At 41.1% G+C, this 17,019-nt stretch overlaps 1 protein-coding gene across 1 annotated transcript in view; it reads right to left on the bottom strand.

Moving 5' to 3' along the window:
• The window catches only part of LOC126167210 (hydroxyacid-oxoacid transhydrogenase, mitochondrial), a 97,692-nt gene extending 92,295 nt beyond the window's left edge, over positions 1-5,397 (bottom strand). The window contains exon 1 of the mRNA XM_049920459.1: positions 5,243-5,397. Coding sequence (XP_049776416.1) covers positions 5,243-5,295 — 53 coding nt within the window. The 5' untranslated portion in view covers positions 5,296-5,397. The remainder of the gene's footprint in view (positions 1-5,242) is intronic.
• Positions 5,398-17,019: the final 11,622 nt, after the last annotated feature.

Raw genomic sequence — 17,019 nt, 5'->3', positions numbered from 1 at the left:
CTTTCAAAACCCCAAAGGAATACTACAAAGCTATCTACATTGAAGTTTGTGAAACAGTGCAATATTGCATTACTGAGCAGTTTGCTTCAACTGGACTCGCACAGGTCATTGCAGTTGAACAAGAGTGCTTGTTTTTAGTAAAACAGAGGTGAAACAAATTTGGAAAAATCAACTGAGTTTTTCACAAATGACCTAGACATTGAGAGACTGCACTTACACTTGAATATGTTAGCCGATATCACTAATAAAAAACAACTGGTCTTAAAAAACAGGTGTGATGTAAGAAAGTACATTACACAAGTATATGATATCAATGGCCCATTAAATTATGTTCATAAGACAGTATTAATGACATCCGCCATGTGTGGAGATGGAGAAACGTTATGTGAAGTAATGAAGTGCATTAAGCTTTTCGAAGTAGTTCCAATCACAACAGCAACAGCAGAACAGTCATTTAGCGCCCTTAGACATCTGAAGTCATATCTCTGATCCACAATTGAGAAGTGATTGAACAGCTTGGCTGTTCTTCATGACCACCAAGATGGTTTTGATGAATTGGATATCTGACCAGTCATCAACGACTTCATATTCAGTAATCCAGTCCAACGGTCAACATTTGCACCTTTCTAAAGACACTCTAGCCCTAATAGTGGCATTTAGAGCAATATTAAAAATCTTTAGAGAATTAAATTACATATATAATGTTAAATTTTCAGTTTTGAAATATTGGTACTAGTTTAGTACTATATTACTGTATTAGTTGTTTTCAAATTCTTAAATATTTTTAGGGCGTAAGACCCAATTAAAACCCAATATTTACATACTTGTTGACTGAAAGTATTAGGAATACTGTATTAACTGTATTAAAGCATTAACTCTGAGATATTGTTTTTATTTAATGAACCCTGAGCCTTTTTCAAAGTAAGATTAAATTAGCTATTTTACTTATTAATCAAAGTTTTATTACTGTGCGACAGCAATATTTTATGCTTTATTCTTTTAATGATAGTTTAGGATTTATTTAAATATAATTTCAGTCTTTTCAGAGCTATATATTCACTTCTCTGTAATGGTCTGTAAGCACGATTATTACCATAAATTAAATTATCTTTTTACAAAAATACCGTACGTGTTTATGTTCTGTTTCTTTTTTCAAAGCCAAAAAATGTGTCAGGCTTGTCGAGTTTCCAGGAGTGCCGAATTATCAAGAGTCCAGTTTTTGGGGTTCTAATGTTGACCATATGAGTCTAAAATGCTTAAAAACTTTAAAACTCACTATTTTTCATCTAAAATTTAGAAAATTTCCTGAGGCATGACCCCAGAATGACCCCCGCCATCCCCCTCCCCCCCAAATAATTTTTATAAGTCGGCACCCCTGGTCTGTCTTGATCTCGCAAATCTGTGTGATCAAGACCTTTACAAATACTGTCCAAGGAGATGAGAAAGATTATTACACCACATTCATTTGTTTAAAAAGCAGTTAAAACATTATTCATAAACAGTGCATACTACACAATTTAATATTTCTTACCAGAATCAGTGCACTGGTTAATAACAAAAGGGGGATAACTACAACATGCTGTCACAATACAATATATGATCACAATGTAATGCATTTATATGAAAATCATGTGCCAAGTACATGACAGTAACATATTCTCGTTCCTCTGAGAGCAACATCTCATTCATTATGGGGAGTTGCGGATTCATTTCTTCAGGCAAACCAAAGGGAGGACAGAGACTTGCATGGGGTGTAGTAGCACATTTTGGGCCTGGAGGCACTTTGCCAAACAGAATGAAGTTAGTGCAAGGAGCACAGCAGTCACCAGTGGATGCCCTTATAGTGTGTTCTAATCACAGGAAGTCTATCATTGGTGAGCTCAGTCTCCCCCTCCCACCATATTATTAGCTACCAGCTAAACTTACCTATCTTTCCCCTCCTGTGAAGTTGTAGGTCATGTCTTGTGTATCCCCATCTCCCAACAGCAGTAACATGCGAGATTCGTCTAAAGTTAGCAGTAATGTGGTCAGTTCACCTGAAGGCTTTGTTCAGCGAGTGTTGATCATGATGTACATCAACAATGCTCAAAATTGCATCCATTGTTGCTGCCCCTTGCTTATACATGTCACTCCTGATACTATATATTCTTGGCCACACTGTTGCATCCCCCCCCCCTCCCACAATTATCAACACCTGTCCCTCTTTATTCAAATCCCTAATCAGTTCCTCAATATCCTCCACTACCTGAACAAGGCTAGCACCAGCTTTTGTAATATTGGTGATCTGGTACCCTGATCATACTTCTACATATAGCTGTGAGCCTACAAGACTCACATGGACACTACTTGCCAGCAAGGCCTTTATTTCTCTACTAGAATCAGTCACACCTCTTAAATTCTTATTAATGGTGGGCTGCACCATACATTTTTCATAGCCAAGTGAAGCTCCTCTCCTTCAACAGTAACAAACAGTCTATACTTGTTCTGGGGCTCAGTGATAACAGAACTATCCAAACTACTCCCTTTTCACTCCTTCCCTTTTATTTTTTCCCCTTCTCTTATTTACTCATCCCCCAATCCCACACTGCTCTAATCAAATGTCTGCAACCTCAATATCTGCTTCATCTCAATCCGATCTTCCCATGTTTTAAATATAAAGTTCATATCCATGCTCAGGAAAGCTCTAGGTGGACGGATCTTTTAATGAGATACTGTAAGTGGACAGACAGACAGACACAGACACACAACTCTACTATTCAGTAGTGATCTTCTTTAAGAGTAAAGTATGTATACATTCATAGGATAGTCTAATCAGGAATCCCTTAATCGGGAATCCCTTCTGTTCCACTGTAGTTGCAACACTGAAACAGTATTCACAATCTACACACACCAATGCAAACTACTAACTAATTACACAGATATAGGTATTTCTTGATATCAGAGGCCCATTAAATTATGTTCATAAGACACGTAGTATTAATGACATCTGCCATATCTTAAAAGAAATAGAAAACAGAGGGACACATTAGCAAATAATGCCTTAGAATTATAAAAAAATTCAGAGTGGGAAAATTTTAATATGATGCCACCTAAGATTTGGTGGTTGAGCAGCTACTGTTTCTGATGTATATAAATAATTTGCCAAAGACAATGGAGAGCTCTTCAAAAACTTATGTTTGCTGATGATACAAGGTGTAGTCTGCTGATAAAGACCTGAACACATTCGTAACAGACTCAGCCAGGATAACAGTGGAACATGCTTACAACTGGTTCTTAGAGAAAAATGTAGTGCCTAATCATAGAAAATTCATATCGTAAAATTACAAGGAGAGAGAGTAGTTGCCTAGTATTTACCTTCAAGGAGGTAAAATTCCAAGTACAGTTGAGAAGGCACAATTAAAGGCAGGAAAAACTTTTTAGGTTTTGATGCAAATAGTTTCATCATAAGAAAGGAGAGAGGGAGGGATTAAGGAAGATTTGGAAGAGAAGATGCATCACTCAAGACACCAGAATGTGCGACTCCTACTGTGAGGGCAAAAATCAGGTACGTCCCTCCCAGCCTTCTCTGTTTAATGCTTTTCTCCTCTGTGAGGAAGGAACTAATAGTTCAGAAGGCTAGGGTAGCTACTTTTATAATTTTATTTGTGTATATTAGCAGTACTCAATTTCCTGAATATAAACACTGGACAGCCATTCTGTTTCCTTATAATTTTTGCCACTTCCTCATGTAAGTTTTTCTTTTGATTTAAAAAAACTCCTACTATGCAATTCTAAACAAAACAAAAAAATAGCTACCTACAGGCTCCAGCAGTAGAAATCAAGGAGGGAATCTTGCAAAAATCATATAAAGTCCACAAGTGAAAATCTTGGAACTTCAGAACCATGAAAGAGTAGTGTAAAATAAATTCCTTATGGGCCCTGTCTAGAACTCAGAAGAGAGTTTCCATCTACTGATGTATAGATCAGTGACAAATGCCCAAGAAGTGACAGACAGGAAACTGGAAACCTCAAGTACCCAGAATCTAAATATTACACGTATACATCTGAATACTCAGACTATGGCATGTAAATTCTGTAAACACTAGTACTAATGTCAAACACGTTTTTAATTTTTACAGTATATAAACCCCTGATAGTGCTCGCCTTTAAGTTATATAACCTGTTAGTGTAAATATTTTAATCAACAGTGGCTGTATATAGGAAGAACAGTGACCTATTTTAAAAGCATCTGCCTTGTTCCCTATTGTTATTAAAAGACAGTCACCGTGATTAGATCAGTAGTAGTCATACTTTGTTGGTTTATGCCAGTTAACACTCAAACACAACATGAAAACGTAAATGAACAGAAAACTGTTGAAACTAGTTGCTTTCTTCAGCAATAGCCCTTTGAGTTTTTTAGTATTTGTGTGCAAATATGAGGCTTGGGAATACAAATAGAAAAGGAGAATTGTAGCAGTGTGCAACTGCAGAGTTCATAAATTAGAGGTGTCTCCAAACTTATGCTTCCCTGCTTTTAAAACATAATAGTGTGTCTCTAACGCTTCCTCTACTGGGTGAAACTTCCACTAGTAATTTTAGTACCAATCTTTCTTGCAGTCAAACACCGCTCACTTAAGAAACGTATCCATACTTTATTCTGTCCTTGGTTATTTTCTGGTGAAAGTTACAAATAACTTAAAGACAGCGTGCACAGGAGAATTTAGAAACAGAATTGCACAGCTAACTACATTACTTCCAGTTGCAGTAACTATATTTTTCTGGCGAAATAAATTTCGGATTTCATGTCAACCGATTTCTCTTCATAAACACGGTCTACAGCTTTCCATATGTGGACGTAACATCAATTGCGAACGCTGCAAATCGAAACTGTGATGCTCGGTAAAATGAGCGTATAGCACTGCATTCCGCTCACAAAAATTGCGAGGTTCTGAAACAGCAGCTTTTATTTACGAAAAAAGAAAAAAAAACTCTTTAATAAGTGTTTATTACTGGCCACCAGTAGTCTGCTTCTAACCAAAAGCTAAAAAAGTCACGATATGAAATAATACAATCCATATATATACATAACAAAAATCATTACCCCACTATTCGTAAAAATTTTGCATGCGTATCGAAACCGGTTGTTCAAGAGAGTTGAGTGTTGTTTTACTCGCAATCTGGCAGTCACAGATTGTTTCTTTAGCTGCTTATTTTTCGTAATCTGAGAGCTTTAGTGGAAACACAAGGTACAAATAATACTCACGAAGCACTCGAGATGACACGCATTAAATCCAACACCTGTCTTCTAGGAGCCATAGTTTCGTAACTTTGGTGGTAGCCTCAAACGAGCATCCACTATGCCACGCGCTCACTCACGCACTGCCAAGTGCCAAGGTTGTTTTCATGTTTTGAAGGCTGGACGACTTGTTGACGATAGTGCTACGGGCGTGGCAGGCTGTCCAACCTGCTCAGTTCAGTGCCCCTCTTATCACGGACTAGTCTTGTAACCAACCGTGCTTAACTCACGATTGAGGAAACATATGCTTACACGTTTGATGTTCAGTGATGAAGTAAACGACATAAACTTGACTCACTAACGTCAGAACAGTGTAAGTTAACATGCAGTTTCGCAGCGCAGAAGTTGCGAGCTTTTCACCGTGCAATCAACAAGCCATCACTCAGGGTCACATCACTTGCGTTGCCATGTCAAGGTTAATAATAGCAAGAATTTGTAATGAGGTTAAAGCTCTCAGCTGTGGCTGATTGTACAATGTTTGGCTGCACTACGGCTGCGATGTATTTCGCACACGTACTAAGTTATTACGAGGCAAGTTGAGGAAAAATAACTAATAACAGTAACATGTCTGTCCACGGAAATTAAAATAAGGTTGTTGTTAAAAACAAACTTTTTTTTTACCTGTCAGCTCTAAAACTTGTTATAAGTGTGAGTAACTTAAGAGAGAAACGTGGCTGGCTGATATTAGGACTTACGGATGCAGCCGACTCTACAATACATCAAATAAAGCTTTCAGCCGAAAAGCTTCTACGATACTGAAATCTGTCCAGAGCACTACCTGATCTTGGCCTCAGTGTTCGGCCCTCTACAGGAATCTGGGCACAGATTTTTAATTCATTACGGAATTCTCGCAAATTTGTAGTAACGTCTGCGGCCCTAATGAACTGCAGATTTAACATTGCCGAGAGCGTGGAGAAATAAGAGTGACTTTAGCAATCATTATTTTTTTCGGACAGCAAAAATGGTTGCGAACGTTTACAGCACCGTACCGAAAGAGTGTCCTTAATTTCTTATGTCACTCCCTCTTACAGCCATTAGCGAGCTGCAGAGAGACTTCTCCACCACCATGACGCGAAGGTTCCTAGTGCAACATACTTAAGGGATAACTATCAACCGTTTGAGATACAGTAAGTTTTATGTGCGGTACTTCTTCTGACGTACGGTACTCCTTCTCAAACTTAGTTCTTGTGGGATGATACGTTTTTCGGACCCAGTCAATCAGTTATAATAAAAGTGGCAGTTTTAGAATCCTGTCCCTTCCCGCGAAATTTTCTGCGGACGCCCATGGACTGTGGCGACCGTGGCAATGCCTCAGCGTCTCAAAGAACAAGATGCCTCTTGGCGCCTAAGAGTAAAAAAGAGAAAAATAAAGAGAGAAATAATGAAGAAATTTAGACGGACGAGTAAAGTGGGAATACATAAGTGACAACGTGCATCCATGTGTGTTCATAAATGTGTATATCCTAGAATTACACATTTGAGTCGCTCCTTGCGAGTTAGTGAATTTCACACTGAGGAAGTGGAAGTAGGTCACAGGTGATAGCTATACGACGACGCTGATTTCCGTCAGCACAGCAACCCAGGAGAAAACAAGGAATCCGTTTCGCGGAAGGAAAATAGCAAATATTCATGGAACAGTAAACAATCATGTTGTAGACACCCACCTACCGGATGATCAAAAAGTCAGTATAAATTTGAAAACTGAATAAATCACGGAATAATGTAGATAGAGAGGTATAAATTGACACACATGTTTGGAATGACACGGGGTTTTTTTAGAACCAAAAAAATACAAAAGTTCAAAAAATGTCCGACAGATAGTGCTTCATCTGATCAGAATAGCAATAATTGGCATAACAAAGTAACACAAAGCAAAAATGATGTTCTTTACAGGAAATGTTCAATATGGCCACCATCATTCCTCAACAATAACTGTAGTCGAGGAATAATGTTGTGAACAGCACTATAAAGCATGTCCTGAGTTATGGTGAGGCATTGGCGTCGGATGTTGTCTTTCAGTATCCCTAGAGATGTCGGTCGATCACGATACACTTGCGACTTCAGGTAACCACAAAGCCAATAATCGCACGGACTGAGGTCTGGGGACCTGGGAGGCCAAGCGTGACGAAAGTGGCGACTGAGCACACCATCATCACCAAACGACGCGCGCAGGAGAGCTTTCACTCGTCTAGCAATATGGAGTGGTTCTAATGAAACCCCATGTCACTCCAAGCATGTGTGTCAATTTTTACCCCTCTATCTACATTATTCCGTGGTTTATTACGTTTTCAAATTTTTGATCACCCGGTACATAGGAAAAACTATCATCATAATAAAATAAGGGAAATCAGACCTCGCACGGAAAGATACAGCTGTGGCATATTGGACGCGTGTTGGAGGCTACCACCAAAGTTAAGAAGCTATGGCGTCCAGAAGACAGGTGTTGCACTTAATGCGTGTCAACTCGAGTGCTTCGTGAGTATTATTTGTACCCAGAAGAAAACATGACCCACCGCCACATGGAATTTGTTGCGAAGGAGACAGTTGTATAGAGAGAGATGACGAGAATTATGTGAATGGGTGGAAAAAGTGACAGAGGTGATTTATCCCACCAACAGAATGTCTTCACCCACTCTAGTTGCTGTCGGTGTGGAAAACTTTGACAGAGTAATTTCATTTGTCTACTGCTAGCTCTGGCTCCTGTACTTGTTGATAGGCCTCTCCACCTCAGCTGATAGTTCTTGCCGTGCACTTCGTATAAACGACAAGCGTTTACTTACATGGGGCAACCGTTCCCAATTCCATAGTCTTTAAGAAGCTGATCGAGAAGTTTACACTTCATACAGAGCTTCTTCTTCATCTGCATCTACAAAAAAATGTTCAAATGTGTGTGAAATCTTATGGGACTTAACTGCTAAGGTCATCAGTCCCTGAGCTTACACACTACTTAACCTAAAGTATCCTGAGGACAAACACACACGCCCATGCCCGGGGGAGGACTCGAACCTTCGCCGGGATCAGCCGCACAGTCTGCATCTACACCTATGTATACATGGATACTATGCAAATCACACTTAAGTGCTTCGTAGAGGGTTCATCGAACCACCTTTACAATAATTCTCTATTAGTACACTCTCGAACAGCGTGCGGAAAAAAACGAACAGCTATATCTTTCCGTGCGCGTTCTTACTTCCCTTATTTTACTATGATGATAGTTTCTTCCCATGTAGGTGGGCGTCTATAAAATATTTTCATATTATGAGGAGAAAGTTAGTGATGGAAATTTCGTGAGAAGATCCAGCCACAACGACAAACGTCTTTGTTTTGATGATGTCCACCTCAAATCCTGTGTCATGTCCGTGACAGTCTCTTCCCTACTTCTCGATAGTACAAAACGTGCTGCACTGTTTTGAACTTTCTCGATGTACTCCGTTAACCGTATCTGGTAATGACCCCTCACCGCGCAGCAGTACTCCAAAAGAGGAAGGACAAGAATAGTTTAGACAGTCTGTTGCATTTTCTAAGTGTTCTACCAATAAATCGCAGTCTCTGGTTTGCCCTTCCCTTAACATTTTCTATGTGTTCTTTCCAATTTAAGTTGTTCGCAATTGTAATTACTAGGTAATTAGTTGAATTTACGCCCTTTAGATGCGACTGATTTATCGTGTAACCGACGTTTAACGGATTCCTTTTAGCACTCATGTGGGTGACCTCACACTTCTCAGTATTTAGGGTCAATTGCCAATTTTCGCACCATACAGATATCTTTTCTAAATCGTTTTGCAATTTGTTTTGATCTTCTGATGACTTTACTTTGACATGTCCTATATCCTTGGAAAAAGAGATCTACGGATGAATAAAACTACTACTGCCACTACTAAGATAAACGACAGCATCATCTGCAAACAACTGTATACGACTCCTCAGATTGTCTCCTAAATCGTTTGTAAATATAAGGAACAGCAGGGAGCCTATAACACTACCTTAGGGAACGCCAGAAATCACTTCTGTTTTACTCGATGACTTTACGTCAGTTACTACGAACTGTGACCTCACTGACAGGAAATCACGAATCCAGTCGCATAACTGAGATGATATTCCAAAAGGCAGCGTGGAGGGTAAAAACTGTAGAGGGAGACCAAGAGATAAATACACTAAGCAGATTCAGAAGGATGTAGGCTCCAGTAGGTACTGGGAGATGAACAAGCTTGCACAGGATAGGGTAGCATGGAGAGCTGCATCAAACCAGTCTCAGGACTGAAGACCACAACAACAACATTCCAAAAGGAAGCAGTTTGATTACAAGCTGCTTGTGAGCTACGGTGTTAAAGGCATCTAGAAATACGGGATCAATCTGAAAACCCTTGTCGATAGCACTCCACATTTCGTGAAAGTAAAGAGCTAGTTGTGTTTCACAAGAATGATGTTTTCTGAATCCGTGTTGATTGCGTGTCGATAGACCGTTCATTTCGAGGTAATTCATAATTCTTCAGTCTGTCTTAATGCATTGCTGGATATAAGCCTCTTCCACATGTCTTCGATTTTGGACCACTTGATATCATCGTGTTCTAGTCACCATCTACACGTAATGAAGACATCTCTTTTGGGGTCTTCTAGCGCCTCTTTTGTGGTCCCATGGTATCCATTGAACAATTGTAGGCGTCCAAATGTTGTAATCTTGTCGAGCTACCGTCTGACCCATTGCCACTTCAATCTTGCAATTCTCTCTAGGACGTCTGTTACCTTTGTTCGCCATTTAATGTCCTCTGATCGAATCCTATCTCTGAGGCTGACTCCTAGTTTCTGCTTCTCCATGACTTGTCAGGTGCTCCGTTAGTTTACGAGCACTTAAGAGTCATAGTTTCCAGACCATGTGTTGTAACTGGTAGTATGCACATATTAAAGGCCTTAACATTCAGGTTATTTGGGACTTCCTCGTTGGTCAGGATAAATCTAAGTTTCTGGAATGTTGGCAAGCTCAGTCTTATTATGCGAGGAATTTCTGCATTTTGATTGTTTTTCCCTAGTTTAATTTTGTGGTGGATGTATTCATTAACAGTTTCTATAGACTGGTTTCCGACAGTAAATGGCTGATTCCCTGGGCTTAGTATTTTTGTTTTATTGATGTTTATTTGCAAGTCAATCTTTGCAGATGCAAGTTTTTGTTCTTGGATCATACTCTTTAGTTGTTCGAAATCTTCTCTTACGACCATAACATCAGCAGCACAGCACAGATGGTTCACATGTAAGGCACTGATTTTTATTCTTCTGTTATTCCAGTCTAGTGATTTAAATGAATTTTCCAATGCAAGGATGAACCGTTTCGGAGAACCTTTGCCTCTGCCGATCGGGATCTTACTGGTTACATAGTACTTATTCACTCTAACTGTTATTGTTGCCTGTTTGTAGATGTTTTTCAGGGGCTTTATAGAGCTTCATTTTATCCTGGCGTTTTCAAGCGCCTTCATTATTATCCAAATCTCCACCGAGTCGAAAACTTTTCGATAATCTATAAGGTCAGATGAATCCTGATGTTATACACAGTTATCTCTCAAGAAGAATGCGAATGGCCTGGATGTGACATGTAGTCGAAAAACCTTTACGAAATTCCGGCTGCTCAACAGATTGACGAAAATCCAAGTCTCTTCTGAGGCGGTTTGTTACAATTTTAGTCAGGAGTTTGTAAAGATGTGATAAGAAACTAACTGGACGATAGTTCAGTTTTCATTGTTACTCTTTTTGAAGAGCCAGTTAAGCATTTTTCCATTTTTCTAGTATTCTTCCAGAATTGATGTATTTGTTGATTAGATATCCTCGCAGTTTCCAGCAGGTAACTCCCACCTAGTTTCAGCTTTTCATCTGTTATTATTTCCCCCCTCCCAGGGGCTTTTTGGTTTTTGCTTGTTTAAGAGCACTTTAGACTTCAGCAGTTTTTTGTTTCGGTGCTTCTTCCTGAATATCATTCAGGCCAATTTATTGTTCCTCAGGCGGTTATCGTAGCCGTAATTTCGTGTGAGGATTTAACATTATTCTTGAATTTTTGGTAGGGAAAATTTCGAGTGTGAGTGAGCTACGCTCCATGAGTGGGGTAGGACAAAGAGACTCTATTTTCCCTAATAGATAGTACACCTGCATCGTTATTGATGTGTACGATACATTTATTAAGTGTAACTGTGAGAGGCGCGAGGCTGAATTAGTTTATTCATGTGCTTTCGGAACTTGAAAGTAGTGAAGAATGGTATGATTTAAAGCTATTCCTTGTTAGTTTCAGTTAATATACGATCCCTCAGTGTGATAGTGTTAGCCGTAACAAGCGTATATTCCGAACTGATATTAAATTCATCTTTCGTGTACTCATGATTTTTCATTGTGTGAGCGTGGCTGTTCTCGACCACACGTGTTCCAGGTAGAACGTGTAGCAGTTGCTTACTAATCAATGGATAGATCTCCGTCTGCAGAGTGGAATGAATAGTTACATGGCCAAATTATTTTTGGTGTTCTAGAATTCACTCCATCCCTTCATTCATCCTGTGCCTTTAGTGTTCGTGGATCATTTGTGCACGTCACTAAATTTCTGTGGATTTTATCGAGGTTTTTATGGTTGTATGTATAGCGGCATGAGCGAGCACGTGTTGTTCAGGGCATGCTGTATTTCCCCTAGTAAATATTCTCTCTGCTGAGTAGGTAGTGGGTTTTGTTGTGGTACTGGTGGTTGTGATGTAGTGTTTATTTCGATTTATTGTGATAGGAACGACTGTACAAATGCTATATCTGTTTCCTAATTAACGTATCCTTTAGTTATCCCAGCTACCCTTTGTCATTATTTAGTTTAGTGCACTTCTAAATCTCATTTAACTTTCGTGTGAAGTTGAGACCACACCAAGGACCATATTACTAAACGCCATTTTTATTGTTTGTGCTTGCTCGGGTCTAACCTAACTGTTCAATAAAGGCAATTTTGGAGGAACAAGCCGAAACACCCATTAATGAAATTAGATGCGATATTCTGCCTCCTTGGTTAATATATTATACGAAAAGAAAGCTAGCCGCGGCATTTTATTGTAAGTGTCAGGTGCAAGTATTAACGGGCCAGTAGTTACTAACAACTTTTAGAGAAACCTGACTGTAGATGTATGAGTCAAATGGCTCTGAGCACTATGGGACTTAACATCTCAGGTCATCAGTCCCCTAGAACTTAGAACTACTTAAACCTAACTAACCTAAGGACATCACACACATCCATGCCCGCCCGAGGCAGTATTCGAACCTGCGATCGTAGCGATCGCGCGGTTCCAGACTGAAGCACCTAGAACCGCTCGGCCACCAGCGGCCGGTTATGTAAGAGTCAAATGACACGAAAGGGAAGCTGATTTAGAAGCGAGTGAGACAGAGCTGTAGCCTCTCCCTGATGTTATTCAGTCTGTGTACTGAACAATCTGTGGAGGAAACCAATGAGAAATTTAGAGAAGGGAATTAAAGCTCAGTGAGCCGAAATAAGAACTTTGATGCTTGCTATAATCTGCCCGAGTAGGTAAAGAACTTGGAAGAGCAGCTGAACGGAATGGACAGTGTCTTAAAGAGATTAGTTTTGAATACATTATGGGAGTGGCAGTGATCAATGTGTTACAAATATTTATTATTAAAAACAGTCTTGATGATTTATTTATCAAGGTGGCCGGTTTCGACCACTGCTGTGGTCATCTTCAGACCATTGAGTAGGAACGTCTTTCTGTTGGAGAATCACTACTCAATGGTCTGAAGATGACCACAGCAGTGGTCGAAACCGGCCACCTTGATAAATAAATCGTGATCAAGACTGTTTTTAATAGTAAAAAAATAAGTCTTAAAAAGAGACTATAAGTTGAAAATCAAGAAATGTAAAATAATGGTTATCAATGTAGTCGATTTAAATCGGGAGTCGCTGAAGGGAATAGATTACTAAATGAGATACTAAAAGTTTTCGATGAATTTAGCTGTAGCACGATTCTGATCTTGCAACACGAATAGTTAACCTGCTGAAAGATATCATCGCCGTTGTGGGACGCTCCCAGCATGAAGCGATGCAGGTGATCCGCAGTAATGTTCAAGAGGTTCACTGCTGCCAAGATACCTTCGATTACCACCATAGATCCCATAGGAGTCCAGCTCAATGCACCCCATAGCATAATTCTAGTCTCATTAGCCTGCATTTGTGGCGTGGTGCATGTTTCGTGTAGCCATTCAGCTGGATGACGGCGTGTAAGGGCTCAACCATCGGCCTGGCGTAACAAGAAATGCGATTCATCCGACAGGCGACACGTTTTTATTGATACACGGTGAAAATTCAGAGACGCAATCCCCACTGCAGTCATTATTGACGATGTCGTTGAGTCAACACAGGAAAGCGTATGTGTCGAGTGATGTGGAGCTCCACGTTCAACAATGGCCTTTGAACGGTGTGCTCCGGAACACTTGAGAGCGCTCCAGCACCGTACTCTGTCGTCAGATCGGCCACAGATCGCAGCCTGTACTGGATTACACAGTAGGGAATCCTCCGACACCTATGTTTTCTGATGAGACGTGATGGTCCAATACCATATGGCCAACATACACTCCTGGAAATTGAAATAAGAACACCGTGAATTCATTGTCCCAGGAAGGGGAAACTTTATTGACACATTCCTGGGGTCAGATACATCATATGATCACACTGACAGAACCACAGGCACATAGACACAGGCAACAGAGCATGCACAATGTCGGCACTAGTACAGTGTATATCCACCTTTCGCAGCAATGCAGGCTGCTATTCTCCCATGGAGACGATCGTAGAGATGCTGGATGTAGTCCTGTGGAACGGCTTGCCATGCCATTTCCACCTGGCGCCTCAGTTGGACCAGCGTTCGTGCTGGACGCGCAGACCGCGTGAGACGACGCTTCATCCAGTCCCAAACATGCTCAATGGGGGACAGATCCGGAGATCTTGCTGGCCAGGGTAGTTGAATTACACCTTCTAGAGCACGTTGGGTGGCACGGGATACATGCGGACGTGCATTGTCCTGTTGGAACAGCAAGTTCCCTTGCCGGTCTAGGAATGGTAGAACGATGGGTTCGATGACGGTTTGGATGTACCGTGCACTATTCAGTGTCCCCTCGACGATCACCAGTGGTGTACGGCCAGTGTAGGAGATCGCTCCCCACACCATGATGCCGGGTGTTGGCCCTGTGTGCCTCGGTCGTATGCAGTCCTGATTGTGGCGCTCACCTGCACGGCGCCAAACACGCATACGACCATCATTGGCACCAAGGCAGAAGCGACTCTCATCGCTGAAGACGACACGTCTCCATTCGTCCCTCCATTCACGCCTGTCGCGACACCACTGGAGGCGGGCTGCACGATGTTGGGGCGTGAGCGGAAGACGGCCTAACGGTGTGCGGGACCGTAGCCCAGCTTCATGGAGACGGTTGCGAATGGTCCTCGCCGATACCCCAGGAGCAACAGTGTCCCTAATTTGCTGGTAAGTGGCGGTGCGGTCCCCTACGGCACTGCGTAGGATCCTACGGTCTTGGCGTGCATCCGTGCGTCGCTGCGGTCCGGTCCCAGGTCGACGGGCACGTGCACCTTCCGCCGACCACTGGCGACAACATCGATGTACTGTGGAGACCTCACGCCCCACGTGTTGAGCAATTCGGCGGTACGTCCACCCGGCCTCCCGCATGCCCACTATACGCCCTCGCTCAAAGTCCGTCAACTGCACATACGGTTCACGTCCACGCTGTCGCGGCATGCTACCAGTGTTAAAGACTGCGATGGAGCTCCGTATGCCACGGCAAACTGGCTGACACTGACGGCGGCGGTGCACAAATGCTGCGCGGCTAATGCCATTCGACGGCCAAGACCGCGGTTTCTGGTGTGTCCGCTGTGCCGTGCGTGTGATCATTGCTTGTACAGCCCTCTCGCAGTGTCCGGAGCAAGTATGGTGGGTCTGACACACTGGTGTCAATGTGTTCTTTTTTCCATTTCCAGGAGTGTATTTTTGACCATCCTTTAACCACTTCCCATAGCTGCTCACTATAGTAGTATGCCAACAGTCGACCAGCTTCGCCGTTTCAGAGATCCTCGTTTCCAGCCGCAGTGCCATAACAAAGCGTCCTTTGTCAAAACCGCTTATACCAGCGGATTTACGCATTCGCGGACCGTACAAAAGAACTGATAATGGCTGAAATAGAGAGGGTATAAAAAGCAAACTGGCGTTAGAAACAAAATATCAAGAAATCTTTTCTGAAGGCATTTGAAAGTGGTGTGGTTTTGTTCGGAAGTGAAACGTGGACCATAAACAGTTCAGACAAGAAGTGAATAGAAACTTCTGAAATTTCCTGCTACAAAAAATGTTGAAGATGAGATCGGTGAATCGAATAGCTAATGAGACGGCACTGAATCGAAATGAGGAGTAACTTAATGGAACAACTTGCCTATGAGAGAAGGAATCAGTTGATAGGTCACGTACTGAGGCATCAAGGATTTGTCAGTTTGGTGATGAAGGGAAATGTAGGAGATAACAATTATAGAGCAGGTTCAAATAGACGCAGATTGGAGTAGTTATGGAGAGATGAGGAGGCTCACGCAGGGCACATTAACGTAGAGAGCTGCATCAAAGCAGACAACGGACTGAAGACCACAGCAGCAACAACAACAACAAGACAAACTGTACCAGCTGTCGACCTCCAGTATCAGATTGGCACCCGAGAAGGAGCCGTGCGTTTAGCCAGGCTACATGCTTCTCAGCCAGACGTGCCGATATACTATATTATCACGCAGTAAGTGAGAAAATACAGTCTTTGGAGCATCGACGGATAAAGTGTAAATCTAACGTTCAAGCGAACTGGGCGAGGTCACGGATTTTTTTCTTAGTTACTGGCATTTGTAACCCATACAGAGAAGGCAACTGGAATGCAGATACTTACAAAGTTAGTTACATTACAGGTCTTAAATAATACTAAGCAGACAGACAACCGTCAGGACAGAAACTAGGAACTGGAAAAAAGTAAACAAAGAGAAATCCAAGAGAAAAAACGTTGTCAAAATTCTACAGCGTCCAAAGATAAATGCGATGGATATAACTGATGAAGTTAGTGCTTTTTTGAAAATAATCGATCTTTATATTTATTAATGAAATCGTAAACTATACAAATACGTATACAGAGTGATTCACGAAGATATGCAGATATTTTAGTTGTTATTCTACACGTAAAACTAAAGAAAAAATTCGTACAACATAGGTCCGCAAATGTTTAGTGACGGAGTTACGGCTAATAAAAGATTTTGCCTGAAATTTATCAACTTCGCTAATATGAAGCCATCGCAAAACTGTACGAGGATAAAGTAAAGCACGATTTCCATTTATTTTGTTAATATTGATCTGGTGAATCTAATAAAACATGCCCCAGACGTGTATCTGCAGTAGTTTTCCAGAACATCCAGAGAAGCAAAGACGTAATTTAGTAAAATTTTTAATTTATTAACTACTTGGCCCAATTTTTTTTATTAAATTCCAGACAATTGCACAAAATTTTAAGCATTAGTTGTAGAGAACTTCATTTTGGAAAAATTTTGGTAATAACATTACCTGAAACTGTATGAATGTGTCAGATAATCTGCTTTTCTTAATACCATAGCAAACGTGAATTCATATTAAACCGGAAAAAACAAAGCTCAGTGTTAAGGAAGTTGTACAGTGTACATACAATTTCACAAATCATTCACA

The sequence above is a fragment of the Schistocerca cancellata genome, chromosome 1, assembly GCF_023864275.1.
Source record: "Schistocerca cancellata isolate TAMUIC-IGC-003103 chromosome 1, iqSchCanc2.1, whole genome shotgun sequence".
Lineage (NCBI taxonomy): Eukaryota > Metazoa > Arthropoda > Insecta > Orthoptera > Acrididae > Schistocerca > Schistocerca cancellata.
The sequence above is the reverse complement of the archived record's forward strand: the minus strand, read 5'-3'. Positions and strand labels throughout refer to the sequence as shown.